General features: G+C 49.2%; 1 protein-coding gene and 1 long non-coding RNA gene across 5 annotated transcripts in view; one reads left to right on the plus strand and one right to left on the minus strand.

The window, feature by feature from the left end:
- Window positions 1-27,968, plus strand: part of MARCHF2 (membrane associated ring-CH-type finger 2) — a 37,802-nt gene that overhangs the window by 2,739 nt on the left and 7,095 nt on the right. For 2 of the 4 annotated variants that reach the window (XM_055805059.1, XM_055805060.1), the window contains exons 2-3: window positions 10,316-10,526; window positions 14,900-15,095. In XM_055805059.1, the coding sequence (XP_055661034.1) occupies window positions 10,351-10,526; window positions 14,900-15,095 (372 nt within the window). In that variant the 5' untranslated portion in view covers window positions 10,316-10,350. Of the gene's footprint in view, window positions 1-1,875; window positions 1,969-4,178; window positions 4,234-10,315; window positions 10,527-14,899; window positions 15,096-27,968 lie in introns of those variants that run through there. The other 2 variants (XM_055805061.1, XM_055805058.1) reach the window with 2 other exon arrangements.
- Window positions 23,022-27,954, minus strand: LOC129784519 (uncharacterized). Its single transcript, XR_008747371.1, has 2 exons — window positions 25,280-27,954; window positions 23,022-24,152 (listed from the first exon to the last, which is right to left on the minus strand). It is a non-coding gene; the product is annotated as an uncharacterized LOC129784519 (long non-coding RNA).

Below are 27,968 nucleotides of genomic sequence, written 5' to 3' on the forward strand. Positions count from 1 at the left end.
GTGCATGGAGGGGCTTTTTTTCACTATCGTTTAAAATATCTTGCCTTTTTACACTAAAAGCCACAGAACCTTTTCTTAGAAGATGAAGGAAGGAATTGGGCATCCTGAACTGTAAATTACAGAATAAGTGTACTTTTCCCCCACTTGACTTCGACTCAGCTTTGGCTATGTGGAGATTTCAGGGTTTCAGTTTTCTAAACTCTTTCCCCCCACTGTCCAGATTAAAGTTCATAACTGAACTTTTCAGCCCCCCTGTCCAGATTAAAGTTCATAACTGAACTTTTCAGCCCCCCTGTCTTAATTACTCTGGTTAATTTATGCTTCCGTATGCTCCTAGCTCAAACCCTTCCCCTGAGAGTGAAATGATGTCTGTTTACTTATGCTAGTCCCCTTGAAAACACACTAACCACCTCTAAATTAGTAAGAAATGAGCACACAGTCTCTGTGATGTACAAGATGAGCCACGTGAAAAATAAAGCCGTGGGTTACTTTTATGTGAAGGAAATGAGCACAGCACCATTTCAATGTGAAGGGTAGGCCGGCAGTTTCTGTGAAGTTTGTGTAAAATAGCTTTGGTGCTAAACTGATGGGTTAACGTGGCTTATTGAGACAGTTAACATCATGCATGTGAATAGCAGGTTCTTCACTTCTCCAGGTCTGGTCTTGTTCTCTTCCCGGCTTGGGCTGCAGCAGCCGAACCCCAGGGAGGATGCTGTCACACTCGCTCTGTCATCTTCCTGCTGTGCTTGCCGTGGTGAGACCAGGTCGGCTCTAGCTCATCAGCATCGCAGCGACGGATGCAGCTCTGCTGGGAGAGGTGGCCACCCACTTGCTGAGCGTTTGGGGGAGTGCTCGGCTGTTTATCCTGCCGTGTAAAAGCGGGGAAGTTGCTATCGGTCCTGTTACAGTTTTGTTACAGTTCCTGGTGGTGGGATGTGTCTCTTTATAGCTGTGAGTGTTACAGGCAGTGAGAGCTCTAAGCACTGATGGTAGAACGCAGAGTGGTAAAATCCTGAAAGCATGGATTGGCAAAGTGTCTTGGGGCAGGGACTGAACCCTTCGTACCATCTAGTGAAGTGAACACCTGACGGGAGCTGTGCTGACCTGCAGCTCTTCCTACCTGTCAGCCATGCAAATGCATTCCTTGCCCCAGACCTCTCCAGGAGGAGCAGCGTTCCAGTCTGGAATCTGCGACTTGTTGCCGTTTTCAGTCAAAATAGGCATCTCTTAAGTTTTCTTCCAGATTTTATGTAGCAATTCTAACTAAATGTTTCAATTCCTGATGTAATACAAGATGATTATGTGTGGTTAACCTCAAGGGCAGGCACACTGTAACTGCTCTTGCAATTTTAATCAGCTGTCATGAAGTCAGTGATAGACTGAAGGAAACATTCTCCTGCTGTTCCCAAAAAGAGGGAACAAGGGGCAAGGAGCAGTACTGGCTTGGCAGATGTGAGTCCAAACAAACCTAGTTTCTAAAGCACTTCTCTGGAAATAGGGGAATGCACCGAACTCTTGCAGTCTTGGCTTTAACACCTGTTTCTTTGTTTGAAGCTTCGAGAGCTTTAGTCCTGTTTCAGCTGAAAGTTGTTTGGGCTTAGATTTGAGAGTGGTGGTGGGAAAAGGTAAGCTACAATTCTGGACTGTTCTCAACTTTTATTTCCTCCTAGTTTTTCTCGTACTTCCCTGTAGATGAACCAGTGGGGGCCTGTGTCTCCAGAAGAACAAGAAACACAGCCTAAGCTAAACATTGCAGCCTTAATTGGGGGAGAGAGAGAGAGACTGGCATTTTCAGCACTGGTGTCAATTGTGGAGTTCCGTTTCAGGATCAAGGAGGGAATTTGTAGCAGCAGGAGTGGGCAGAAGGGGGATGCTGGTGAAGCTGGCTAGGAGCAGCCTCTCTTTGGCTGACCGTGGAGGAAGAGGATGCTCTCCGCTGGTGCCTGCCTTGGAGCTCATCAGGTGCAGGTGGGTGGTGGGTCAAAGGCTGCAGTGGTGCCATTGCTGGAAAGTTCTTTGAGAACTGAGCGTGCTGAAGAGATTTGTGCAGTGAAAGAGCTAGGCTGAAAAATATAAATAGGCAAGTTAAATTGCAGACCAAGTGTCTGTTTGAAGGTGAGCCTGCTGCCTGGTTTCCAGCGGTGGTTGCATGCCGGCCATGTGCTGCTCTGAGCAGTGGGGTGCTGCATGCTGGCGCGTGGTTTGTTCCAGCTCCAGTTTGTCTCCAAGCAGAGCATTAATTAACAGTGTTAAATGTTAAAGGAGGAAAACACTGAGGAGAATGCAAGTTCTTCCTGGCATGGGATTCCTGATCCTGAAATAACATTTTACATCCTTCTGAGTAATGCTCTTTGAGGAACGGACGGGTCCAACATCATGTGGGCGCTTCTCTGTTGATCTAGTGCATGCGTTGCTGCTACACTAAAATTGTTTTTTTCTCCTGATGCATTACCCAGAGCTGGAAAATCCATGTGTTTTGAATAAACTGAAACTGCCTGGCAAGTGACTGCATGGGCTGGGGGAGCCCTTGAACTTTGGCATTGCTGCAGATGCTGCCTCTCTCTGAAGGGGAGCTCTCTGAAGCGATAGGGCTAGTAAGCAGAAGTGTTCTTGCTGTTATTTTGGTAAAGGACACAGTGCAAAGAGAAGCGAGAGGCGCAGCTCTGGTGCCTTCAGGAGGCAGCGCTGCTAGGTGGGAGCAGGGCAGGGGTGTGCTTGTGGGTGCTGGGAGAGTTGGTTTTCCCTACTGGAGGGTAGTGCTGCTGCAAACATTGCTTTGTGGGCATGAGAACCAGTTTTTTTCCACCTTGGTTTGTGATTTCCAGAAAACTTTTCAAGTCTTCCTAATGCATCTCTCTCTTCTTGCAGAAAGAGAGTGATAAAATGCAGAAGGAGGTAGGCACAGGGTCTACGTAGTTGTATTATGCATTGAATCGTGCTGCTCTTCACCTCCAGAAGCTGATGTCTTTTGAAGACATAGAGGAGCAGCAGGTGTTTCTCATGTCCCAGCTGGTTTTTAGTTGTTTCCTTATGAAACTTGTTATTAAAATGGCTGAATGGCTGATTTTTTTTTTTTGGTTGGAGATACCCTCTGCAAAGAATTTTCTCCTTATGTTGCAATTCGTTTTTCCAGATGTTGGTAATTAAAGTGCAGTAAACTTGCCTTTCATATGGTCTTGTGGCAGATAAGGAGTCTCAGAAGATCTGAGATAACTTTGTTCGTTTTGGCACTCCAGCTGTAGCGCATGGCCTGATCTTTCCCAAGTACAGCTTACAGCAAGAAAAAAAATCATCCTTTAGGCTTCCAGTCTTTATACTGATCTTTTTTTTTTTCAGTATGTAAACTTGAACTTCTTGCTTCTTTTTGAATACTGAATAACATATTGTTATATATTAGGCAGTGCTCTTCTAAAATAAAGTTTGATTGAAAAACAAGGAGGTGAACGACCCGGTAGGTATCCTGAAATGTGGGGTGGTGGGAGCCCTGCTGGGTAGCAGCTCAGTGGTGTTCAAACGAGGTTCCTCGTTATGGCCTTGCTTGAAAATTGGGGTTCACTGCCAGTGGGAGCCCACGGAGAGCTCAGGGTGTGTGCCCCATGTGTTTCGTCTTTGCAAGTCACCAGTTTGCCAGCGCTGCAAGGTAAAGTGCAGCTACTGCAGGGATTGCTCAAATATGCTGAAAGTTTTGGAGAGGAGGGATGTGTGTGGATGCAGGCGTTGGAGAGCAGCAGTATATTGATCATGAAGGCTTGCTGCAATGTTTTTTTACCAATGGGGAATAGAAGTCAGAGCCTGGCCTTGTGTCTGTTTGGGGAGAAAAAAAAAAAAAAAAAAACATTCTGTGGAAGGCTGTCTCTTCATCTGTGCCTGGGAAACAAACTCATCTGCCATCAAGCCATAGTCTAAGTAGTCAGGACTTGATAGAGCTTCTGGAATATGCCTAAATAGTGGCTTGGTATAGAGAAATTTTGATCATTTGCCCCCAGCAGGAGCCTGGTAAATGAAGGTCTGTGTTACTGTTTCGCTGCTGTTGAGCTGTGTTACTGGAATAGTTGAGAGGCAGCTGAGTTGAGTCCCTGGCAGTGGTAGATAATGTACAAATGTGACCAAAAAAAAAAAAAAAAAAGAGTACAAAAAAGCTGCTTCCTAGAAGCATCTAACCTCCTTCTGGGCATGACGTGGTTAGACTCGGAGTATCTTATGAATGTTTGATGTTCAGCCCTGGTGAGGCAGGTAAGCCTGGGTGGACAGCAGTGGTGCTTCCCAGTACCTCAGCCGATGTGTTTTGCTGGTAAAAGTGTAGGAGGAGGGAGGTTCCTCGTGCTCCTGGGGTATTGCTTGATTTTGTTGTTTTTTTTAAAATTTATTTATTTATTTCCCCCTTGCTTTTTGGGGCTTGGTTTCTTTTGAGCCTAAGGTCGTCTGTCCCATGAGTGACTCACTGTGTTGCTTTGCTGAGATGCTCTGAAGAGCGAGTTGATGCTGAAGTTTTTACAGCATCTCCTTTAGCTGCCACCGTCAGCCAAATGTTGCAGGCAGGGCAGGCAATGGAGAAGCTCCTGGGGAGTGAAACCCTGTCCTATGTGTTATCTACCAAATTTCCAAAAGCTTTCAAAGCTGTTGTGTGGCATCAGATCTTATTCGGGGTGTTGGGGTATGTGTCATTAACTGCTGTCTCTCTCTCCTCCCTGGACAGGGCTGGTTGCACCCTGATGCATAGGGCTCTTGTGTTCCAATGACTCCCAAGCACATGATGCATAGATTTCTTCTGAAATCCTGGGTGATGGGAGAGTTGCAGTGAGGTCTCAGAGCAAAATTCCCCCATCTGGGCCTGAGGGCACATCTTGGGAAGCTTTGGAGCTATCTGCAGCTGCTGAACCAAGTGTGGGCAGATCTGTTGCTTTTCGTGTACTTTTAGGGTGTTGAGCAGCAGACCTGCAGGGTAACTTTTGCAGGCAGATAGCTGATGTACAAAATAGTGTACTTTTTAAAAAAGAATAAAATGAGGCTGCGGTCTTCAACCCTGAGCAGAAAGTATGTTTAAAACAAACAAAACTGAAAAACAAAGCCCTGCAGCAGTGTGGGACCAGTTCTTGGGTTGGTTTTTTTTTTTTTTGGTTTGGGGGTTGGGTGTTTGTTTCTGTTGGGTTTTCTTTGGGGTTTTTTTTTTGTTTATTAAAGCATTATGCAACCTTTTAACAGTAGCATGGAGCACTTCAGGCCACTCATCATATCCCACCCGTGCATATCTCTGGTGGGAGTATCTCAGGGTGTGTAATCACTGTGGGTGCAAGGGTCTGGAGGCCAGAGCTTGCCCACCGTGATGTACAGGAGGGGGGTCCCTGCCAGTTGCACAGGTACTACAGGTTAACTGGTTAACCAGTTGTCTGCAGTAGGCAGAGCTGGATGCTGAATGACACGTTACAGGCCTGGGGTTGGATTTGTGCCCTGGAAAGATGTGTGTGAGCTGGATGAGGCGGGGTGTGTGGGGGCAGGTGCTTAGATGTGGTGGAGGCGGCAACTCATGGTACTTGTCTCCCTCGAGAAGGTTGTGCTCAGATGATCTGAGAGCCCCCAGGATTTGGGAAATCCAGCTTTCGTGGTGAAAAGGAAAGCATTGATGTTTGGAAATGCCCTGTAGCAACTGAAAACCTTCAGTTCGCCGATGACATCTGGAGGATCATATGATTGGAAAACTCGGTGCCTGCATTCCCGTGGATTTGGAAAGCAGGCTGGGTAGCCTTGCACCTGGGGGTTAAACGTCCGCTTGTGTGCGCAGCGTCGGAGCTTTGGCGACCTGCAGGTTGTGAGTGGGCTGCTAGCTAAAGTTCAAAGAAGAACGGGTGGGTTATGTCGGCTACACAGCTCGGTTATTTGCTGGTGGCACTGTAGCGAGGTGCCAGGTCTCGGTCAGGGAAATGGGCTGCTCCACGAGAGGAGTGGAATTAGGCACTGGCGGCCTTGCCAGGAGGTCATTTGTGTTCTTGGTGGGGATGTTCCAGGGAGGCTGATCTGTACAGAAGCTGGTGTAGATGAGCTACATCTGAAGAAGGTGGAGCTGGTGAAGTCCAGTTTGCTCTGGATTCTATCAGAGCCTCAGAATTGCTCCGGGTTGAGATGCTTATCGTGCCGGTGGCTGTGACCTCCACCTAACGATTCCCCTGTGGCTGTTTTTTTCTCTTGACTGTGGCTTTTCCCTTGTGGCTTTGATCAAGGTAGTCATCTGGCTTGCTGTGGCTTCCCTACCTGGGAGAAATAACTGTCTTAACCGGCTGTGGGTGCAGAGCAGAGCTGGGGGGACCCTTCGGCTCCTTGTCTTCTGTGTGTCGCTGCTGGGCATGTCTTCAGGCTGGACCACTGCTCTCCGTCCTGATCTCTGCAGCCTTGAGCTGTTCGGTCATTTGAGGGAGTTTGGAAACCCCTGTGGCCCTTTGGATGATACAAACTGGATCACCCATCTCCTTGTGATGCCTGAAGACTGACAAGGAGGATGTTTTGCTGGTGTGGTTTGCACAAGCAGTGTAGCAGGTGGGATCCTGCACGCGCCAGCACCGTGGTCTCAGCCTTGGAACACTAGCTGCAATTTGAGGAACCGGCTCACCTCACTGCACGTGTTTGAGTTTTGGAGTCCTGGTGCATAACTCGCTTTTCTGAGCCAGCTTTCCACAAACAGGGTTTGTTTTTCTTCAATTTGAGTAATCTCTGCAAACTCAGCCCTTTATATCCTGGATCTGCTCAGAAGCTGAGGATACAAAATGTTGCTGAGAAGAGACTTCTGATTTATTTGCTCACGTCTAACTGTGGCAGCAGAGGGAATATTGATAATAAACCTAATGTCTCAGACTTTTTTTTCTTTTTAAATGAGAACAAGACATGCATCCCTAAGGAATGAGCTCAGAAATCACAGCTGCCCAGGAAAAAACCCCAGCAACAGCGTTTGGTGCAAACCAACTGTTTGGGTCTTGATTCCCACTGCATTTTTGGTGTTTCTGCTGTAAACAAAGCTGGTGAAGGGTGTAGAGAGCAAGTCCTGTGGGGAGCAGCTGAGGGACCGGGGGGTGTTCAGCCTGGAGAGGAGGGGGCTCAGGGGACATCAGATCGCTCTCTGCAATTATCTAAAAGGAGGGTGTAGTGAGGTGGGGGTCGGTCTCTTCTCCCAAGTAATGAGCAATAGAAGAAGAAATGACCTCAATGTGTGCCGGGGAGGTTTAGATTGGATGGTAGGAAAAATTCCTTCACCAAAAGGGTTGTCAAGCACCGGAACGGGGTGCCCAGGGACACAGTTGAGTCACCCACCATCCCTGGAGACGTTTAGGCGAGGTGCAGATGTGGTGCTTAGGGACGTGGTTTAGCGCTGGGCTTGGTGGTGCCAGCTTAACGGTTGGGCTTGATGATCCTAAAGGTTTTTTCCTAAACAATTCTGTGATTCTATGGACGTCGGGGTTTGGTTCGATGAGCTGTTGACAGTTGTGAAGGAAGGCTGTGTGTTGATGAGCTGAGCCTTTAGGGAGCCAGGAAAGGGACTGGCTTGGCTGTACACTCCGGTTCATGTTCAGCTGGGTATGAAATTGGAACTGGAGTGCACTGCAGATGTTATCTTTGGATTTCAGTTCCTTCCTCACTAACTGTATCCATGAAAATGTTGCGGCTTTTCCTTTGTGCCTGCTGAATGGCATGAGTCAGATATTAAAGCAGTGACTTCAGGTTCCACCCTGGGATGGACCCCAAGAAGAAAATGCCAAATAACTTGTAGAAAACCGTGCATTTCCTGACAGACGGCAGGGTGGCAATTCCGTTTCAGTCCTGAATAGTGCTGCCAGGGCAAGGACACGGTGCTGCCTGTGTCTCAGATGTGGAGCACAAAGAGCCTCAGTATAAATACTCCCAGGACACAGGGAGTGAGGGCAGTTTTATTCCAATACACAAAATGGACTTTTTTTCCCCTGGACTTAAACAACATTTTGGCTGAACAAACGGAACAGACCTTTTTATTAAAAGCATATATCTTCTCATGCCTGGTTCAGTAAGAGGCTTTTAAAATTGAAAGAACTCCTTAACTTGCAAAACAGCTGACTTAAGTAATTCCAATAGCATTTATCATCTTACTTTTCGCTCCTTAAAGTTGGAGAGCTTGTAACCTTTTTTTTTTTTTTTATTAAAAAAAGGGAAAGCAATAAGAAAAGTGGCTCTAACCCTGTGTGCTCTTTGCACAGGTGGAGAGAGAGGCTGAGTCAAGGCACTGCTGAGTCTAAGTTCATTTTTAAGTTGATGGAAAGATTCCCATTTGTTTTGATGGGGATTGATCTGCCCACAAGCTCAAGCTTATTTCCATTTGAGTGGAGAGGAAAGATTGCAGATAATTATCAAGAGCAGCTTTAATAAAGAGGTTATAAACTTTTCTACTAGAAATTAGAAAATATTCTGTAATTTGAGGGGATGCTACCAAAGCTGGCATCTGGTGATGAGATGCCAGTGAAGTGCTCTCTCCCTCTTGAACACATCCACCGCGATGGGAACTGTCCTGACGGATGAAGCCCTTGGTTGTGTAAGAGTTGCTTAATTTCCAAGACATGAAAGAGCACTTGTGCTTACCCAAATCAGGGTTTTCAAGGCTTCAGTGATCACGTTCTTGTTTTCTTGGCTCTTTGTTTTCTTCCTCTCTAGTCTGGCCAAACCTCCAACCAGGAGCAAGCCTTTATTTTCTTTAGCTATTTTAGGTTGATTTAGGCTTAGCTGAACCTGACGAAACTGGAGTTTCATGGGAATGTTTGACTCCTGTTGTGCACAGAGATCTCGAAACAAAAAAGCATTTCCTTGGAGGGAGTGGCGAAGGTTTGTTTGCCTGCTTCTAACTCCAGGAAACGGAGATTGAAGATTCCCCCCATGCCCCCTAAATTAAACAAACCTAATTCTTTTCATATTTCTGCTTGAGTAAGTTTGGGGGTTATTTTTGTTTGTCCATCATCCCCACCACCACCTTCCACCCCCCTGCCTCTGACCTATTATCCTTTTCATTGCTTTCATTTGAACTTCTGTTATGGGATTGTGTCTCTCTTGAAATCCAGCCGCTGGGATGAGAGGCCGTTCCAGCGATGATCCCAGCAGCACTGGTGCGCAGGGATGGCCGTGTGTGCCTTCCATAAGGCGCTCCTGTTTACAGACGTGAGGATTTCGGTCTTTACCAGCAGTCCGATGTTGTTGGCTGGTGTTCAGCTGGTGACTAATTGTAACCCTAGCTCTTTATTTCTGCACAGCTGCCTCTTAGGGACCGGGCTAAAGAAGATGGGAGAAAATGGGATTTTTAGGAATCTGCAAAGCATGCCTGTCTTTGGGATCGAGATATCTCCTCCCAGGGAGGAACACGGCTGTTGCTGGCAGCTTGGGTGAGCTGCTGCCTTCCCTCAAAGGCAGAGACGTCACACGTGGCTCAGCTGAGCCACCTCCTCGTTTGTCATGTTGGGCTTTTTCTCTGCATCTTCTCCCCGATTCATGTATTTGCTGCTTGTTCCTTGTGCTCTCCTTGGGTAGATCACAGAGGTGCCGAAAAGGTGATGGTGTGCTTTGCTGGTTGCACGTGGCTGGTTGTGAAAAATCACGGTTGGTCTGAATCATTGAAAGGGCAAGGAGGAAAGCTGGCCTGCTGCCCTTTCTGTGGAGCTCCGGGAGGGTTTTTAATGCTTTTGGGGGGTTAATACCCGCATGTTTGCTGTCGGGATGTGGAAACGGACACATGTACATCCCTGTAAAAAAAATTAAAAAATCAGAACACCGAAGATGGGGTGAAGAGGAGCCTTTTGAGTTGGTGGACAGGCTTTAACGGGCTCAGAAGGTGCCTGAACGCAGCTGAGAGAAGGGCCCCCCTGCACTGAGCCATGTGCGGTGGTGTTTGTGTTGTGTTTGGGTGAAACTTTGCAGCTTTTACAGCAGGTATGAACATAAGTTTTCAGGACAGCTCTAACCAGAGTGGCCAGGGCCTGTGGGGCTCCTGGTTGCCTTCCCCATCTCTGCGTTGGCCCGTTGGCTTTGAAAGGCTTCATCAGGTTAAAGGGCGGGTACCAGGAATTCTCTCTGGGAAAGACAAATCTGCAATTCTGACGCTAAATTATGTAAGTAGGACACTTGGAGCCTTAATTTTATGGTAAGGCAACCTCACAGAGCCTATGAAAGGGGACAGAAGTCTAGCAAAACCTGCGGTTGTTGGGGCCCCGGGGTGCTGCCAGCCCAAGCAGAGCTGGAGGAGGGTGGTGAGGGGGGTCCTGCGCCCTGGCCAGGCCACCGAGGGTGCTGGGTGCTCACTGCCATGCCATTCCCACAGCTCACCTTGGTGCCGGTGCCCGGCCCGGAGCTGCCATGACGACGGGTGACTGCTGCCACCTCCCCGGCTCCCTGTGCGACTGCCCGGGAAGCGCTGCCCTCTCCAAGTCGGTGGAAGACTCTGACATCGGCCGCCCGCAGTACGTCACGCAGGTCACCGCCAAGGATGGACGGCTCCTCTCCACCGTCATCAAGGCGCTGGGCGCGCAGAGGTAGGGCTGCTCCGGGGAAGGGGCTTGGGGTGATGACTTTTTCCCCCTTTGGTGTGTTTTTTTTTAATGGCTCTAGGGGCAGAGGGGGATGACAAACTCCCATTTTATGCTGATATTGAGCGCGAATCCTTGTTAGCCTGATGCTTCCCAGGTCTGCGCTGTCTTTGCGGGAGCTCGTTGGATGTGCTGGTGGGTTGGGACTTGTGTGTTCGTTGGAACCAGTTGGATGTGCTGGTGGGCTGGGACTTGCGTGTTCGTTGGAACCCCCACGCCTGTGGCCGCTCCAGCGTGGGACAGGGCAGGCAGCCTCTGGCTGTGTGCCTCCGCCAAGTCCTTGCTGAGCAGCGGCGAAGGGGGGATGCCACGCTAGCGAGGGCAGCGTGTGCTGTTTGTGGGGATGATGGAGGGGCTGAAAACAGAGCACAGCCCGTGTTCCAGGATGGTCCTGGAGTAAAGGTGAGGTGTTGGTTTGCTGCCCCAGGGAGAGGAGAGTGTGTGTGCTGCAGGAACTGCAGTGTTCGCCTATTGCTAGGGGGAACATGTGCTAGCTTTACTTGCTCAGACTCTTCCTGATGTGACTTCGCATCATGTATTTTGAGCAGCTTCCAGAGCAGAGGACACACAGCAGCATTGTTCAGTCCAGCTAGTGAGACAGTCAAATTTTGTGTTCAAATCCTATGTGAACAGCTGTTAGTTTTTTCAATGAATTTGACCAAGTGTTGATGAAGTGTGAAAGCGGCAACTGCAAAAGGTTGGGGGGAGGAAAGCAGGGGAGCTAGAAGAGAATGGAGGCAAACATAATTGCTTTATCTAGCAAACCCTGAGCAGGTCAATAAAAATGTGAGGGGAACTGGGCTTGCTCTCTGACAACAGATAGGCTGGGCAAAAAGTTGTGCAACCCCTCAAAACTTGTGGCGGTGCAATAATTGGGTGAGGAAACTGCCTGGGATTGCAGGTTAAAAAAACCCACCTGAGGAATCCTGTTGGGTCTTCACAGGGCCACCAGTTTGTTCGTTTTGGTGGCGGGTGGGTTTCAGTCTCTTCCATGTCACCAGCCCTTAGGGAAGCGCAGCCAGGAGGAGGGTGACACTGCTGGGAGATTGAATCAGTGATATGGTCTCTACAGCCTGCTGGAGGCTGTTTGAGGGTGTGGGAGTGTGACCAGGCCCCCTCCCCCTCTGGATAAGAAGGAAGGAAAATGAAGTCTGATAAGATTTTTTTTTTTTTTTTTGTGCTGTCAGCAAATTTTTTCCTTCTGGATTGTTTATTGGTAGCCAAGGTTATATTAATGCACTGGAAATATGAAACTCCTCAAACAGGAAGAGAATGGTTGAAATATCTTACAGATGCTTTTCTTGGGAAATAACAGATGCACGAGAGCACTGGAGGCTTGGGGGTTGGTTTTTTTTTTTGGTCTGTCTCTGTTGCTAAGGCTGTGTGAGTGGACTGTAATTTTGTCGTTCTGATACAGCTGAGATTTATGTCAATAGAGGTTACAGAATCATCAAATAATTTAGATTGGAAGGGAATTCTGGAGGACATCTTGTTCACCCTCCTTTCAGAGCAAGACCAACTTCAAAGGTGGATCAGACTGCCGAGAGCTTTGTCGGATGCAGTTTTCTGTATCTCTGAGGGTGGATTTTCCACCACCACCTCTCCAGACTCCTGTGGCGGGGCTTGTGCCGGCTGAAGTCGTCCCTTAAATAAAAGGCATAGGAAAATGAGGAGAGAACAAGGTTCAGTGGTTCACCAGTGACGTCTGGCAGAGAGAAGGGGATGGTGCAGTGGATGTGCGTTGCTTCACAGCCTTGAATATGATTAAAAAGCCCAGTTGGGTTGAAACCTGCTAAACATTGGGTTGAAAGTGGTAGAGATCTCCTGTGGTACACCAGCAGAGGAGTCTTGCTTCTATTCTAGTGAGCTGACATACACTTTCTTGCTGGCTCTTCTCTTCCCTTCACGTACCACCGATGTTTTTCCCCTGTACGCTCCTTTTCCTTGCACTGTATTTTCGTGTCTTGCTTTCTGTTTTGTCTGGTTGTGCAAACTAATGGAAGTGGCGCTACTGCTTTTGAAGAGCACATGTTGCTTGTTCTGCCTGTTGTGTTGCAATCCCCAAAAACTTCTTTTGCAGTCCGGAGTTTTTTAAAAGTCAGAATAGCAGTGGTGCATGAGCTGTGATAAGGGATCAGTCTGGTTTTTGTACTGTCAGCAATATGTGGGAAAAGGTGATAGCCCATACAGCTCACCTGGAGAGGGCATGCAATAGGGGTTTGGATATAAAGATGTTCCTTTCTTGTCCTCCCTCCTACCCCCAAATCTGTGCAACTATGGATGTAAGAGAATGGTGGTTGTGTGAAAGGAATGGCTGGTTGGAAGGTGGGAAAGAAGCGAGATGCTAGTGAGTGGCTCGTTTGCATGGTCCAGGGAGGGCAGCCCTGCATGGGGCTTCTGCTGCCCAGCATTTTATTTCTAAATGATCTCAATGCATGGCAAACACTGAAGAGGGGTACTGAATTTCTGAGAATAGCAAACTCTGGTGTCTAGAGCTATTTCGGGTTTCCCAGGGAGCCCAGGGCATCCTCATTATGGGGGTGGCGGACGTGGCATAGAGCTTCTGGGAAACCCATGCCTTTTGATGCCAACTGGGATGTCCTTGGACCTAAAATGGCACTAGATGTCTGAATTTAGGGAACTGAATGTTATTGGAAATGGCTGCAGGCTGAAATAATGGTTGCAGTTCAGTGTGGGGTGATGCAGATGAAGAACAGTGGTCCGGGATTTACGTATGTATTTGCAGGAGGAGGGAAATGGGCGGTTATGTGCAGCAGTGACCAAAAGGCAAATAAGATATGAAGATTTTGGAAAGTAATGAAGAACAGAAGTCACTGCAAAAATCCCTGGTGTGCTCACATCTTGAAAACTGTAGCTCTGGTCCCTGCAGCTCTGAAAGGATGTTTTAGAAATGCAGGAGGTAGAGGGAAGGGTGGTGATGGTGATCAGAAAGGTGGATGTGTTTCTAAGACATGACTGAATAGGCTAGGATGCTCCTGCTTGTGGAAGAGGTGACTGAGCAGGCTATGACAGAGGTCTGTAAATCTGGGGGATGTGGAAAACTTTGTCTCCTACAGGACAAGACTTAGGGGATAGTACACAAAACAGGCAAGTGAAGAGGGCTTGGCTCTTTGTGCAGCTAGAGAAAGTCTTTGCTATAGGAGGACACTGGATGCTCTAAGTTTACGTAGATCCACAAACCCCCTGCTTTAGGCTGTGATGGATGCTTGTCACTGAATATTGTCTGCTACAGCTGAGCTAACGGTTGCTGGATGCTGGAGCAGTAGTGCTAACAGTCGGTGGTGACAGTTAGAGGTGTGAGGGAACTTCTTGGAAGCAAATGGGTGGTCTGAGTGTGATCAGCAGTGCAGGTCCCCTGTGGGGAAGGCTGCAAGCGTCTCTGAAAGCGTTTGATACTTCCCTTGATAAGTCTCTCTGGTTCTGTGAGGTCTGTAGAGAGCAGATCTGGAGCTGATCAAAGAGATTTGATTCTGTGGTTGAAATTTCTAGCCAAGGCGGGGGTGAGAAGTGGTTGTTTCTGAAACACCAAGGCATTTCTACAGCCAGTTCAAGGCACAAATGCTGCGGAACGGTTCTCTGCATGGGGATGTGCAGATAGGGTGCTGAGCGAGTTACTGCACTGTGATGGGCAGAGGGTTTGTATGCCAGGAACGTAGCCTGGGTGACTGCTTGCCATGAAATATGTTGTGTCCTTGGAGAGCTGGGCTTCCAGGGTCAATGCAGTTGTGTCATTAGATATCACCGTTCCCCACGCAGTTACTGCTAAACCCAGGATGCAGAGCAGGGGTGAGGTGATCTGATAAATGTGACTGTGATTGCAAACTTCTTGAGTGGCTCCAGGTGGCTGGGGGCATGCCATGGCTACCGTGGATCATCTGGCTTCGCTTTGGGCTTCTGGGTTTGCGTCAGTACTTCAGGGTTGGTTTCAGGTCCAGTGTCAGCTCGTCTGCCTGCTGGGAGCAGAGCTGGAGACTGGAATACACATGCTGCAGGCCGTTGTGTGGCCAGCTGAGCTGGCCAGGAGGCTGATGTGCCAGCTTCTCTCGGGTGTTGTGGTGCTCATCAACACGACTTCCAGATTTTACTGACCTAGTGCTCCTGGGCACCTCCACACTCTCCTGAGGCTGATTTCTTGCTGCTTTGGGCTCTTGCAGCGTGCCTGGCACATTCTGCCAGGTGCTGCTTGCTGTGCATGTGCCCTTCTGGGGCTTGGTGGGATTCAGACCCCATTCTCCAATGTGGCTGTATCGTTCTGCCTGTTCTGACCGTGATTTCATTCTGTTTGTCTGCCTCTTTAGTGATGGTCCCATCTGTCGAATCTGTCATGAAGGTGGAAATGGGGAGGGACTGCTTTCCCCGTGTGACTGCACAGGAACACTGGGCACCGTGCACAAGAGCTGCCTGGAAAAATGGTTATCCTCCTCCAACACAAGTTACTGTGAGCTCTGCCACACAGAATTTGTTGTAGAGAGAAGACCGAGACCTTTGACAGAGGTACCGCTTTCTTCCTGCTTCACTTTTATTTCCTTATCATTTGAGAGAAAATGACTAATTTGCCCTGCTGTCCTTGTGGTTCTTGCTGTCTCCATCTCCTCGCAGTACCTTAGCCCCCACGAAGAACAATTTTGTTTAGAAAGATCAAGTCTCTTGTCAGGCAAGTGACGTAGTTGCAAAAATGCAGTGGCAATGTTTGGGGTAGCTCCTGCCTGTGAACTCTCCACGTGCTACCTACCAGTGGCAGGCTGTAGGGCTACGGAAAACATTGCACTTGTAGATCTACTTTAATGCCTGAGCATGGAAATGCGGAGGTCACCACGTGACTGACCGAAATACGAAGCTCTCAGAAGTAGTCTTTTTTTTTTTTTTAATTTTTTTTTTTGTTTCCCCTCTGTTAGTTTTAATCTAATCCCACAGTGTTGCATTAGTTCAGCTCTCTTGCCTGTAACTTCTTTGTCGTGTTCTGCTCTGAAAAGTGAGATGTGGTGATTGCTGATACTGGTCAATAAAAGACTCATCCTCCCTTGCCAAATATTGATGTGTGCTTCAGAGCCTTTAGCCTCCCTGCTGAGCTGTGGTCCTCTGTCACTGCCCTGTGTTCCCCCAGTGAAAGGAGAAAGCAGGACATGGCTCAGCCAGCCCTTATGTTCCTCTTGGCGTTGACCATAGCGGGACCAGGCTCCTGATGGGTCCATCACCCTCCTAGAACTGGAAGGTACGATCCAGGCTCGGGTTGGTGCGTGGTTTGGTTTTGATTGTGGTAGTTTTTCTTGGGGTTTTTTTGTTGTTTTTTTTTTTAATCACAAAACTCTCTTCATTCCTCTGTTTAGGCAGTCTGCTGTGATCACATTTCAGACTTCCTTTGGCCCCCAGGGTTTATAGCAGCTGCCTGTAATGATGCCCTTTACATGTGGGGAACAAGGGCAGCTTGGACCAGACCATCTTCTGACCTCAGAATTCAAATGTACTTCCCCAAAGAGGAATAAGTAAATCAGTGAGCTACAGTACGAAAGGCTGTAATGGTTTGTGTTAAATGATTCTATACTTAGACAGATTAAACCATCTTCTAGGTTGGAAAAGACCTTTGAGATCACAAGAGTCCAGCCGTTAACCCAGGACTGCCAAGTCCACTACTAAACAATGACCCTAAGCACGGCATCTAGCGTTTGAGTTTGGTGGGTTTTTTTTAAACACCTCCAGGGATGGTGATTCCACATGCATGGGCAGCCTGCTCCAGTGCTTGACCACCCTTTTGGTGAAGAAATTTTTCCTAATATGCAATCTGAACCTCCCCTGCTGTAACTTGAGGCCATTTCCTTTTGTCCCGTTGCTTGTTATCTGGGAGAAGAGACTGACCCCCACCTGCTTACAACCTCCTTTCGGGTAGTTCTAGAGAGCGATAAGGTCCCCCTGAGCTGCCTCCTCTCCAGGATAAACAACCCCAGTTCCCTCAGCTGCCTCCTCATGAGACTTGTGCTCTAGACCCTTCCCCAAACGTCTGTGAGTTGTGTTGGCAGGTGAGCAGGCGACGTTGATATGACTGGTGGTGCTGCAGGACCATATAGGAGGGTGTCGCTGGGCACACCTGAGGTCCAGCCTGGAAGATCAAAGCAAGGTCCTGCAGCCCTTGCTGCCACACCGCAGCCACACCATGTGAAACTGGGGGTGGGCTCTTCCCTGTGTCACCTTGTTGCTAGGTTGGGTTTGGGTGCTCATTCAACACAATGTGCAACTGCAGAGAAGCATCAGCCTGCCCGAGGAGATTTACAATTAACAATTTTGGGACCCCCCTGGTCCTGCAGCCATCAGCAGTGAGAGAAGCAGTAAAGCATCACCTGGAGCCACCACTGCAAATACTCCCCTTCTCCACGTGCACCCTGTCCCTGCAGGGTGTTTCATCATGTGCCTCCCTGGCTGTGTTTGAACTGTGGCGTGTAGCTCTGGGTTTTGTTTCAAAACTTACTTTTCCTGTTGACAGCGTTTCAAACTGATGCAAAGCAGTGCTGCTGCTGCTGCGCTGTCGTCAGCGGGGCTGCAGGACGGGGTCTCTTAGCTGATGCTCAACAACAGGCTCCTGTAACCTGCCAGCTATCAGAAGCTTGTCAGTGCCTGCTACCACAAGCGTATATGTGGGGAGGCAGGGGTTAATTCTGGTTTGTAGCTGTCGCTACTCTTGTCTGCTCTCTCCTTCCCCTTGCTCCATCACTTAGATTCGCTGAGTCACAGTTGGAATTCCAGGTTGCTTTTCCCACCTCTTTCCATTCCCATCAGTTCTAGAGGTTGTTTCCTTTCCCTTCCCACCTTCCTCTGGAAATGACGCCTGCCCCCTCCTCCCCCCAGTCCTCATCTCTCCTTCCCACACTCCCGTCACCTTTGGGTGCCCAGCAAGCCTCGGAGGCGAAAATAGCCCCTCAACTGGGGAAATGTTCAAGCTTCGGTTTGCAAAATTGGTATTCAGGTTTTGTGATTGTTTAATTTACAACTGACTGGCATTGACTTGATGGCCCCGGATGGGAGAGATCTTCAGGCTGCAGCGCTAAACCAAACCGTGCATTTAGCAAAGCGATCTGTAGAAGAGCATTACGTCAGGGGTTAGTGCTGGCTGAGTCTTACCGCTTTTCTCCCTGCTGCTAAAACATGTAAAATGGCTCTTTGACCGAGAACTCTCAAATGGCTGGTTGAGGCTTAAAATATTTGGAGAGGGCTGTGTCTTGGCTTTGAGGCAAGCCCAGTAACAGCGAGCTTGCTAGGTCTTATGCGGGCCAAAATTTTGAGTGCAGGTTTTGGATGTTTTAGCTTAAGAGCTAGTAGAGGATTCGTGCCCAGAAACAAACATGTGGAAGTGCGTTTAGCTGTAGTTCACAGATGCTGTAGCACCTCGTAACAAGTACAGGCTTAGAAAACTGTGTACTTGAATGAAAGCTCCAAGACCAGTGGGTACTGGGAGAGCTTCTGCTCTGACGCTGACGTCTGTGCTTCCAGCAGGCAAGAGGAGCTCGTAGGACAGCGTGGCAGGGAAGGCTTGACTCTTCTGTGTGATTTCTTGTCTGTACTCTGAGGTGCGTTAGTGAACAGCCTGGGACAATCAAATTTTAATTCCTTTTGAAATCTGTGAAGAGCTCCTCTGAACTGGAGCCGGTAAGGGTATGGTGACCAGCAAGCAATCCGTGAGTGTTGAGAGGTGGTGGGTGGGCAACATTGTGACCCCCAAACGCAAAAAATCCCTCTCTTGAAAACACTGTGGCATAGATCCCTCAAGCCGTTACTGATAGCTGTCAAAGGCTTTGGGGGTGTGAATTATTTGTGACTTCTCATGTTTGGGGACTGTCTGTGAGCACAGTGAAGATGATCTGCCCTGTTCTGGTGTCTCCTGTGTCTGCTGAGGGAACAGCTTGCATGAAGTGCCCTCAGTGCCTGGTGAGTTTGGAGGCTGGTGAGCACTTGGTGGAAAAATTGCCAGTTAGATCACCCGTGAGAGTGATCCCTGCTGTAGAGCAGAATAACGTACAGCTCGCCATCATCGTACAGCCCTGGAGCGGTTCCCTTGCCTGCAGTTCCTTGGCAGCAAGCTTTTTCCCTGGCTTGAGGAGCAGCCTGTGGGCTGGTTTAATAAATCCCATGGCAGCAGCCTGCTCTTGCTCTTTCCCAGGAGCCAGCAGCACTTCCCCACCACATGATGGAGTGTCCTGAGTCCCGTACAAGCTGTGCTGAGCAGTCACGCCGGTGTGCCAGGGCTCTGCGATGCCGGTGTGCCAGGGCTCCGTACAGCACGGTTCAGCTGATGGGCACAGGCACTGCGTGCCTGGCACATCGTGAGTGGGGGGCTCCTGCTGGACCCCAATGGCTGGAAGGACTCGCCTGTTCTTGTTGTGCTGCTTCCATGCTGTAAAATGCCCTGATCCCTGCCTGGAGCCTGGGGAAAACATCCTGGAGTTGTTTCTTGTTTTTTCTTGGGTGTTGTTACAACCCCTCTGAGCTTCTGCCCCACCGAAATCCGTGCCTGTCAGGAGTGGTGACAGCGAGCGTGCTGTGCCGTGTGAGGTTTCTTTGGGCTTTTTGTTCGCGTAGAGGCCGATTTACGGAACTTGTCCACTTTCAGCAGTGCACCTGCTGTTAGCAGAGGCTCTGCGCTCAGCGCAGAGCCCTTCGGAAAGGGCTGTTAACAGCTTTGCCAGCTTGCCGGCACTTTCCATTAATACGCTCCGTCTGCAGTCTGCTGTAATCTCATCCCCACACCAGACTGGGCCAAAACTCTTCACCAAATACTTCTGGCAAGTGTAATTCCTAAGTTGTTCATCTGTTTCTGAGACGAGGGCTCAGGAAGGAGGCTGCTTAGTCATTTTAAAATGACACGTTTCCCTTTAGCCGCCTTATCTGAGAAATTTGCTGCTCCTTTGTTGCAGGGAGTGGTGGGGAGCGTTTTGAAACTTGGGGGAAGTGATGCTCGTGGGTGAGTGCGCTCTTTAGCAGCTCCGATAAAGATCTGCTGTTCACCAAGTAGAACTGGGAAGTCAAATTAGAGATTAGTGATGGTGAGCGGAGGAGGATAAATGGGATGGAGGCTAGGACTGGGAGCAGCGCAGGAGCATGCTTTGTGGCAGTGGTGTTGATGAAAGGATCTGTGCCAAGTGTAAAAAGCTGTCCAGGCATCCTGGCTCTCTCCTGCTGTCACATGGCCACTGACACCCATCAGAGAATTAGGTGACAACGCTACCTGTTGATGTTGGTCCTCACAGGAGAAAGCGGCTGACTCTTGCTGTTTGCTCTACTGTGTCCGACCTTTCTAGCCTGGAGAAGCTGAGAGCTGCTTATTACAGCTGCGGTGGTCACTGGTCAACACAGCAGAGGTGGTCACTGGTCAGCACAGCTGATCTCTGTGGGAATGGGCCACCAGCCCCATGAAAAACTCGCTCTGCCATGTGTGCTTGCAAAGCTTTCAGAAGGAGAGAGGCTGAGCTGCCTGCGGGCTAGAGGAGGCGTTTTGGGAAGCTCCATGGTCAAGTTGAAATGCTTCTGTGGAAGCTGCAGAAAGTTCTTCGACGTCAGGGGACGCCACAACAAAATTGTCTTATTTTTTACTTCGGTCCTCTTGGATATCCACGTTACAGTGTGGTCTTTCTGTGGTCACAGCTCGTGTTTTCCAGGATCAGTGCACAGGGGAAAGATGCTCACTAGCTAACTTTGTTTATCCCTCTGTGTTGTGTGGCTGTGTGCTTTTCTATCCCCTCTCACAAGTCAAAATTACTCGTGTCCCCATGGGCTGCTTTGGGGTACTTATTGCTGTGATATCTGAGCGCTTCACAAACAGTAATTTAATTTTGCAGTCTCCTTCAGGGAGGGAAGACGGCAACCTTGCTCAGTATGGATTAAAGACCATTTTTAAGTAGAACTGGATTTTTATTTTCTTTAAGCACCCATTTATTTATGTTGTGGCCTGTTCAATGTGAAAAATAGTAACAGTGTTTGCTGCCAGTGTGGCTGATCTCTGAACTGGGAGTGGGGGACTTGTCTGAGCCTGGAGCCGGCAGGGAGGATATCTCCTGCAGTTCAGCCTAGTTTGGTTATTTTTTAACTAAGAAGCTGGTTGAAAGCTGAAAAAAAACGCGTGAAAGGCTTTTGTTAACTGTTAGGCTGTGAGGTTGATGGGCTGAGTGCTTTTTTTGGGATGTTTTGAACAGCAGGTGAAGGTGGAGAGTTGAACTGCAGCCCCAGGCGCCTGGGGAGGGTCTGTAAGTAGAGGGGTGGGATGCTGCCATGCTGGTGGCTGTGCTGTGAAAGGACAAAGCGGCTTCTCCTTGGTTCCCTGAAGCGGTCTCCGGCACAAGTGGGCTGTGGAGTGGGGCTCTTGAGCAAGGAGCGTGTTCCCAGCAGAGAATGGGATGGCCAAGCCTTGGAGAGGGATGGTTGCCTGGTACTTGACTCTCCTACACCAGTGTTAGTTTAACATGCATCCATATTTTTACAGGGAAGTGATCTGAATCCACAAGACACTACCCAGCATGGCTGGCACAGTCAGAAAGTACAAAACACGTTTCTGTGGTACCTGGAAGACTTCAGCAGTAGATCTTTAGATCATATGTTCAAACCGTAAGTTGCAGTGTATACAGCTTTCCTGGAACAGGTAGTTTCTTCTTTGTTCCAATATCGTTACATGCAGAAAACGCACAGTTACTGCCTAGGATTCATCTTCAGGAACAATCAGTGTCTTTGCTGTCCAGGGCCACTGTAGAAGGAGCACAGGCCTTTGGAAACGAAGCGTTGCTTCAGTCTAGACAGCTCTTTCTCCCAGGTCACACCATCCTCTAGGCAGGGTTGGGTTTCTTTGCCCTGACATTTTACACCTTACATTTGCCTCAGCCGGACTTTGTTCTTTAGGGTCCTATAGTCTCTGGAGAGAAGGAAATGCCTCTTGTGATTAATTCATTCCTGCTGCCTTAGAAACCTAAGTTAGGATGGGCCAGCTTGTCTGGAGGCACCTGCCACAGTCTGGCTGGTGGAGAACCCAGGTAGGTGCTGCAGGCACCTCATTGAGCCTGAATGTCCCCACTCTTATGTTCTCCCTTCAGTGTAAACTCCTTTCTTTCTTTGGTCTGCAGCTAAATCAGTCGCAAACCTGTTTTCCCTTAAAGTTCTCTCCCTGCCGAAGCCACTTTGTCCTCTAGGATTTCAGGCAAAACTGCATGGATTGAGCCATTTGGCACCGCACCAGTGTGCTGTGTATTTCTAGAAGCATTGCCAAGGGTGATGCTGCGGCCGTGTTTCTACAGCCACAAACACGGGTGGCCCATCGGTACGGCTCCCGGTCTTCTCCGTGGCTGCAGCCCACTGCCCACAAAGTGAGGAGGGGGTACGGGCTGGGCTGGATTTTGTGTACCCGAGCCTGCTTCAGCCCGTTTGCCCTTTCTGAGGTTGCTAGCAAAAGTGGTTTCTTTCCGTGGCTGCCTTGTTTTGTGTATTTTCCCCTGGCATTGACCTTCTCACTTTTTTTTCAATTCATCAACCGCTTTTTAAAGTGTCCTAGCTTTAACCTATTCTTAATTTTGTCCCCTCTGGGTGTTTCTAAATGAGCTTAAGAGAAACACCGCCTCTGACCCCAGAGACCCCCATCTCAGGCCATCTGCCCTTGCTGCAGGTCAGCTTTGGTTCCCCACCTCCTTTGGCCCGCACTGCCTGTCGGCCCGGTGCAATCCTGGCGTTGGGCAATCGGTGCTGCCGGTCTGTGCTAACAGCTGAGGTCTCTGTGGGGAAACATCCCAGGCTGGCAGCTCGGGCAGGTGACAGAGCAGCAGCTGTTTTAACCCCAGCAAAACATGGGTCCATGTCAAAGAGGAAGGATGTGTTCTCATCCACACATGGTGTAAATCCTAGGGAGAGGTACCCAGGGTTTACAGGACTCCGCTCAGAGAGTGGGCATGAATTTCTGGGGCTGAAGCCAAGGCTTTGCTAAAATGACCAGAATGTCAAAAGCCAACATGGTACAAGCTAAAGGGTATTACGCATGACTTGTTCGTAATGCTTCTCTAAGCGTTTAATACTTTTGCTAAAGCAGAACTCATTTGAGACAGCTTGCTAATTCCAAAAAATATTTCTCTTGTGAATCAGTCACCACTGCAGTAGTTTAGCTTCACCCTTTTCTTCTTGTATTTTTGTCCTTACAAGCAGCTTTTATGATGGAGCCCCAAGAAAATTCTGCTTCCGTGTCTTCAGTGCTGGTGCTTTCCTGCAATACGTGCATTAACATTCTTTATTTAATAATGGCAGCTTCAGTAATATCTGCATGTCCCTATGCCTTCTGCAAAACAGCTCCTTCCGAGGGTATTATATAGCACAGGAGACCGCCAGGTTTTTGCTCCTGCTGTTTGTATTTCTATTTTATTATGCATTTTTGATTAAAAGATCCTTATTTTTCACTGACTGCTAATATTTTGGTTACCTTAAACTGGATATTTTATCTAGGTCAGTGAATTCTTTTTTTGTCTCTAAGGAAAGCACAACTTCTGAACACAACTGTCACCCGCAACAAAGCACCTTTGAAAATCTCAGAGATGTTTGCTTGGCTGTTTGGGTCACGCTGGAGTATGGGACGTCTCCCGTGGGTCTGCCACGTGCAGCCTTTCTGCTGTCTCCCTAGTCTCCTGCACCTCTGCAGTCATGGGGAGGGCTGCTGGGATGTCTTTGGTACAAGCAAAGCGAGGTTTGCAGGGGGCAATGGTGATAATCTCATGAGTCCTGCTTATGCTATTAGTGAAAGAAACCTTTCCTCTGGGTGCAACGCCCAGTGCAGTGATCGCTGCCCCTCCTCCAGTTCAGAGAACTGAGATGTGACATAAACTGGCCCCCACCCTTCTTCCAGTGTTATCTTCCTCGCAGACAGACTTTTTTTCTTTGCTTTCCTTGAATTCTTCTGCTGAACTCACTGCACCATTCTGTGTCTTGTCTGTGCTCCTCTACCCTCTTCCCCAGCTTGTCTTTCTCGGTGCAAACCTGCAAGACTCCTCAGTCAGTGCAAAACAAACTACTCTTGGCTCTAGCTGAGTCTCATTCCTCTCTTTCTTTCTCTCTTCGCTTCCATCTGCTGTCTGGAGATGCTCTTCTCAGATCCCACCCTAGATCCTCTTGGTATTTCTCTGTGCATCCCTGGCGCTGCTCAGCCAACCTGGAATGGCCTCTTTGGGGCCAAGGCTGGAAATACTTGATCCCTGCGCTCTTGGCACTTGCCCATGCTAGCCTCTTCCTTACATGTCCTTCTTTGCTGCTTTGTCCAGCCCCGTCTGAGTCCTGAAGATCTAGAGGACCTGCTACCCGTAGGATTTCTCTGAGGTGCAGCTGCCGGCAGTGCTGTGATGTCATGTTTGTGGGTGGCATTTCCCGTGGTGACACCAACCACGGAAGCACCTGTTGCTGTATAGCAAAGCGTCCTGGTGACCTGCAGTGCTGCTTGTGTTGGTCCCTCTTCTTCCACCATTTCTAGAGCTTCTGCAGCTCTCCTTGAGTCTTGCCCGGTGCTTCCCGGTGGCTGGAGCCAGGCCAAGTGCATCGGGAAGGCTCTCAAGCCTGTACAAGGAGAAATTCAGCTTGTTGAGGTTTGTGGAGCATCGAGGGCCTGTGGTTGCGCAATGAGGAAAGGAGGATGAGGAGGGGTGACTTTGCTCTACAGCATTTAACTGCTCTGCTTGCAGGGCTGGGGGCATTTGTGGGTCTTGGCTCTGGGTACTCCACTGGAAAATGTCCCTCCCCACCCTGGTAAAGGAAACAGGACCATCCTGCTGGGGCTGCCCGTGGAAGTTGGTGGCCTGCAAAGAGGTTTTGGTGGACACCCAGAGAAGGGACGTGATGGTCCCTCTTCTGAAGCTGCATTTTTGATTCAGCATGTCTCTCGGGGCAGGGACAGGGCTATGTTATTAAGGTCACGTTATTCTTTCTGGCTAACAAAGCCAGGCACCAGGTCAGCAGCAAAAGGAAAATCAAGAGGTGCCTGAGCAGCCACAGGCTGTTTGGTGGACAGAAGGAGCACAGGATGTTTTGTAACACGGCTGGATTTACGCAGCCGAATACTCCTGTCATTGCTGCAGCTTGCATCACACCTGGTCAGCTGGTGAGATTGGCAGATCATGGTGGTCCTGAATGGTGCTCACCAGAGCTGGTGGTCCAGCTGTAAGGCTGGGAGAGACCTGAGCACATGCTGGCTGGAGGCTGCTGGTCCCACTGGTGCTGATACCGTGCTGCGCTGGTCCTGCTTGGCATGGGACTGTCGTAGACCAGCACATGAATGCCGCATGCCATGTGTTTTATGAAACAGGGGCTGATAGCTCACAGCCATGTATGTTTTGCAACACAAGGTGAGCTGTAAAAGTCAATGACAGCTTACTCTAAAGCACCCATTTATAACCCCCCCGAAAGACTGCGAGGTGCTGAGTGCTGCTGGGACAGTCCCTCGTCAGTTCATTCCCCCTTGGGACCAAGTGGCAGGGTGCAGTCCAGCTCCCAGACATGAGGAGCAGCGGGTGCTGGGATGGGCTGTGTGGGAGACTGCTTTGTTATACTTTGAGCTCTGCTTTTGGCTTCCAGAGGAGCTGATGATGTCCTGGTGTCTTCTTCTGCATGCCTCCTTCCTGCCCTCCATCGCTTGGGCTTCACCCTAGTTTCATGGGCAGCACAGCACCCAAAGAGCAGATACTCACCATCCCATAGCCCTGCCGTGGGTCCAAGGAATGAGCTCCCTTCCACAACCCTGCTGATCCCAGAAGAAAGGACATCTGGGAAAGCCTCAGGATCATGCTGGAGGACAAAGAAATGTGGTTGTACCCGGAATAACTTCTGGTCACGCAGGCAGAGAGAGGTGGTTTCCTGCAGGGCGGTCTGGGATCCAGCCCATCGCTGAAGTAGGCAGCAAGCAGCCAGCTCTGCCTCTTTCCCTTTAGTCTCGCACATGATTGTAGCATGGAAGAGGTTGTTTTTGGACTTGGCTTTTGTTGCTTTCCCATGTTTACTTGATAGTTTTCCCTACAAAAATTGTTTAATCTGACTGACCACTTTTTGGATTGTTTGCAAGATTTATTTTAAGTCTCATATGCACTAACTGCTGCTGTGCCAGAAACCCTCTGCCCTTAGGGTGGCTTATTGTATTCTTTTTTTTTTTTACTGTGTCAGTACATATTGGCAAAGTAAATCAACTGCTTCAAAAGGAAATTAATTTGCTTCCTGCCTTTACATGTTTGGCTCCCATCTTAGTGAGGAAGAAGGAGTTTCAAAGGTCACGAGGAATATAAATAGAATAAGATGCAGTAAAATACCTATTTGCCTTCTGTCTGTGAGATTCTTATTGTACAAAGGTTAAAAGTGATCTGTGCTGTCCTCTTACAGGGGATGGGGTGCTCTGGGATTGCTGCTAGAGGGAGGTCAGTCCGGTTGGGGTAATTCAGCGTTTGCTGTGTAGCTGGGGCACCTCTGTGCTGGTTGGAGTAGGGAAGGCCAGGCACATGACCAGGGCTTCGGACGATGGAGCTGCCAACGCACTGTTTGTAGGAGAAGCTTTACTGCGTAGATGAGTTGCTGACCTTCCTCGCTTCCTCTTAGGGCTGCTCGGAACTCCGTGTGCGGTCCTTATCTCCCCCACTCAGCTCATCACCCCTAATCTCCTCTGCAGAGCCGCACAAGGGGTGATTTGTAGGTCTGCCTCCCATCTCCCAGTTCCTCCTGTCCAAACCACAGTTGTGGCTGCTCCAAAATGTCCTTCTGGCTGTCTGGCCATCAAGTTGTGCTCAGAATGGCTTTAAAAATGCTTCTGATTTGTCCTCTGTTGTTCTGGGAGCATTCCTCTGTGCCCAGATCTGTCTGCACTCTTCAGCTCCTGGCTTGCTCTCTAGCTTCACTTGTTCTTGCTCTGTTTGGGTCTCTCAGATGCTTCAGGTCGCACCTCTAAAATATCTTGCTTATCAGTCCTCCCAGCTGAAATTCCCGGTCAGGCTCTTATCTGTTGCTGCAGCACCCCCTCCTCCGTTCTTGGCCAGCTCAGCACCACATCCGAGGTGTCTGCAGAGCATTCTGCTACCATGGCTCTGGCCAGCCCAGCCACACTGCTGTTCCTCACCCACATTTGCCATCTCCCCCTTCTCTTTCCCATTTCAACAAAAGCTGTCTGCGCTTCTCGTCCCTTCGTCACCCCTCTGCTGTGCCTCGCTGTACATCCCTCACATTAGACACTCTCCACGGTTAAATCTGCGCTAACATGCGTGCGCACCCCCGTGCTCCCCTTCTGGGCCAACGCTTGCTGCTTGTCTTTCTGGCCAGCCACGTCCTCAGGTTACCTGTGCTCTGTTTTGACCGGTGTGGTCTCATTAATTGCTTGCATACCTGCCACCACCCCTTCTGTATTGCTGTTTAAACTGTGGGTTCCCCCGTAAGGAAGGAGCTCTGTGTGTGTGGCTCTCAGGTGGGTCCCTCTTCGTGCTGCCGATTAAAAAACGGGCACCTACGCAGAGTCTGTCAGTAGGACAAGCCTGCCTGGCCCTGCCTGCCTTGGGGTTATTCCCATCCCTGCTCTGACTGTGCTTTTTCGATCACGTTCTCAGATTTCTTTTTTTATTTTTTTGAGGGAAAAAAAAATAATCCTAAATGAGACCAGTCATCCTCGTGTAGGAAAGAAGGAAGGATCCAGCAGCCAAGCGTACAGAACTCCCAATAAAAATGTGCTAGAACAACTCTGGGCATTGCTAGGAACCACAGCTGCTTGCTATCCTAAAAAAGGAAAGGAAAAGCTGGAAATAGCATAATACCAGGAAAACTAGAACAATTGCTGTTGTTGAAGTCAAGTATCTAAAATGAACCCACAGTGGATGCAAGTCGGGACTCGTAAAAGTAGGGAATGTTGCCTGTTGAGGAAAACATCCCTGCAACAGAGCTGCATTTGTTCTGCGACCTGCTCATTTTTGAGAGCAGCAAGAAAGAAACGCTTGCAAAGCCTCTTGGTAACGTAAAGTGCAGTGACCCCCACTGTGATGGGTCACTTGCTGCCTGGGAGGCAAGAAGGCAAGCCGGGAGGTGGGAAGGAATCCAGCGGAGTCACCTCTGTCCTGCGCCTACCACAGGTCTCTGCTGCCCATAATGTGGGAGCCGGTGGATGGCCACCAGCAGTGGAAAGGTCTTTGGGAGTTTGTGGTCTTGAAGGTGGTGGAGCTTTCAGCAGCTGTGTCTGTGTGAGGGGCCGTGTCCCTTCATGGTCACTTGTGGTCCGCTGAGATCTGGGAGAAAGCAACAGGGGATCTTCCCCCAGCCCGCCGAGCTCTGCGTCTCTCCTCGCCCAACAGTCATGCTGCTTTCTCTTTAGAAATGGTCAAGGGCTTTCTCTGTGAGAAAGGTGCAGGTTTGGAC

Source organism: Falco peregrinus, chromosome 5 (genome assembly GCF_023634155.1).
Source record: "Falco peregrinus isolate bFalPer1 chromosome 5, bFalPer1.pri, whole genome shotgun sequence".
Lineage (NCBI taxonomy): Eukaryota > Metazoa > Chordata > Aves > Falconiformes > Falconidae > Falco > Falco peregrinus.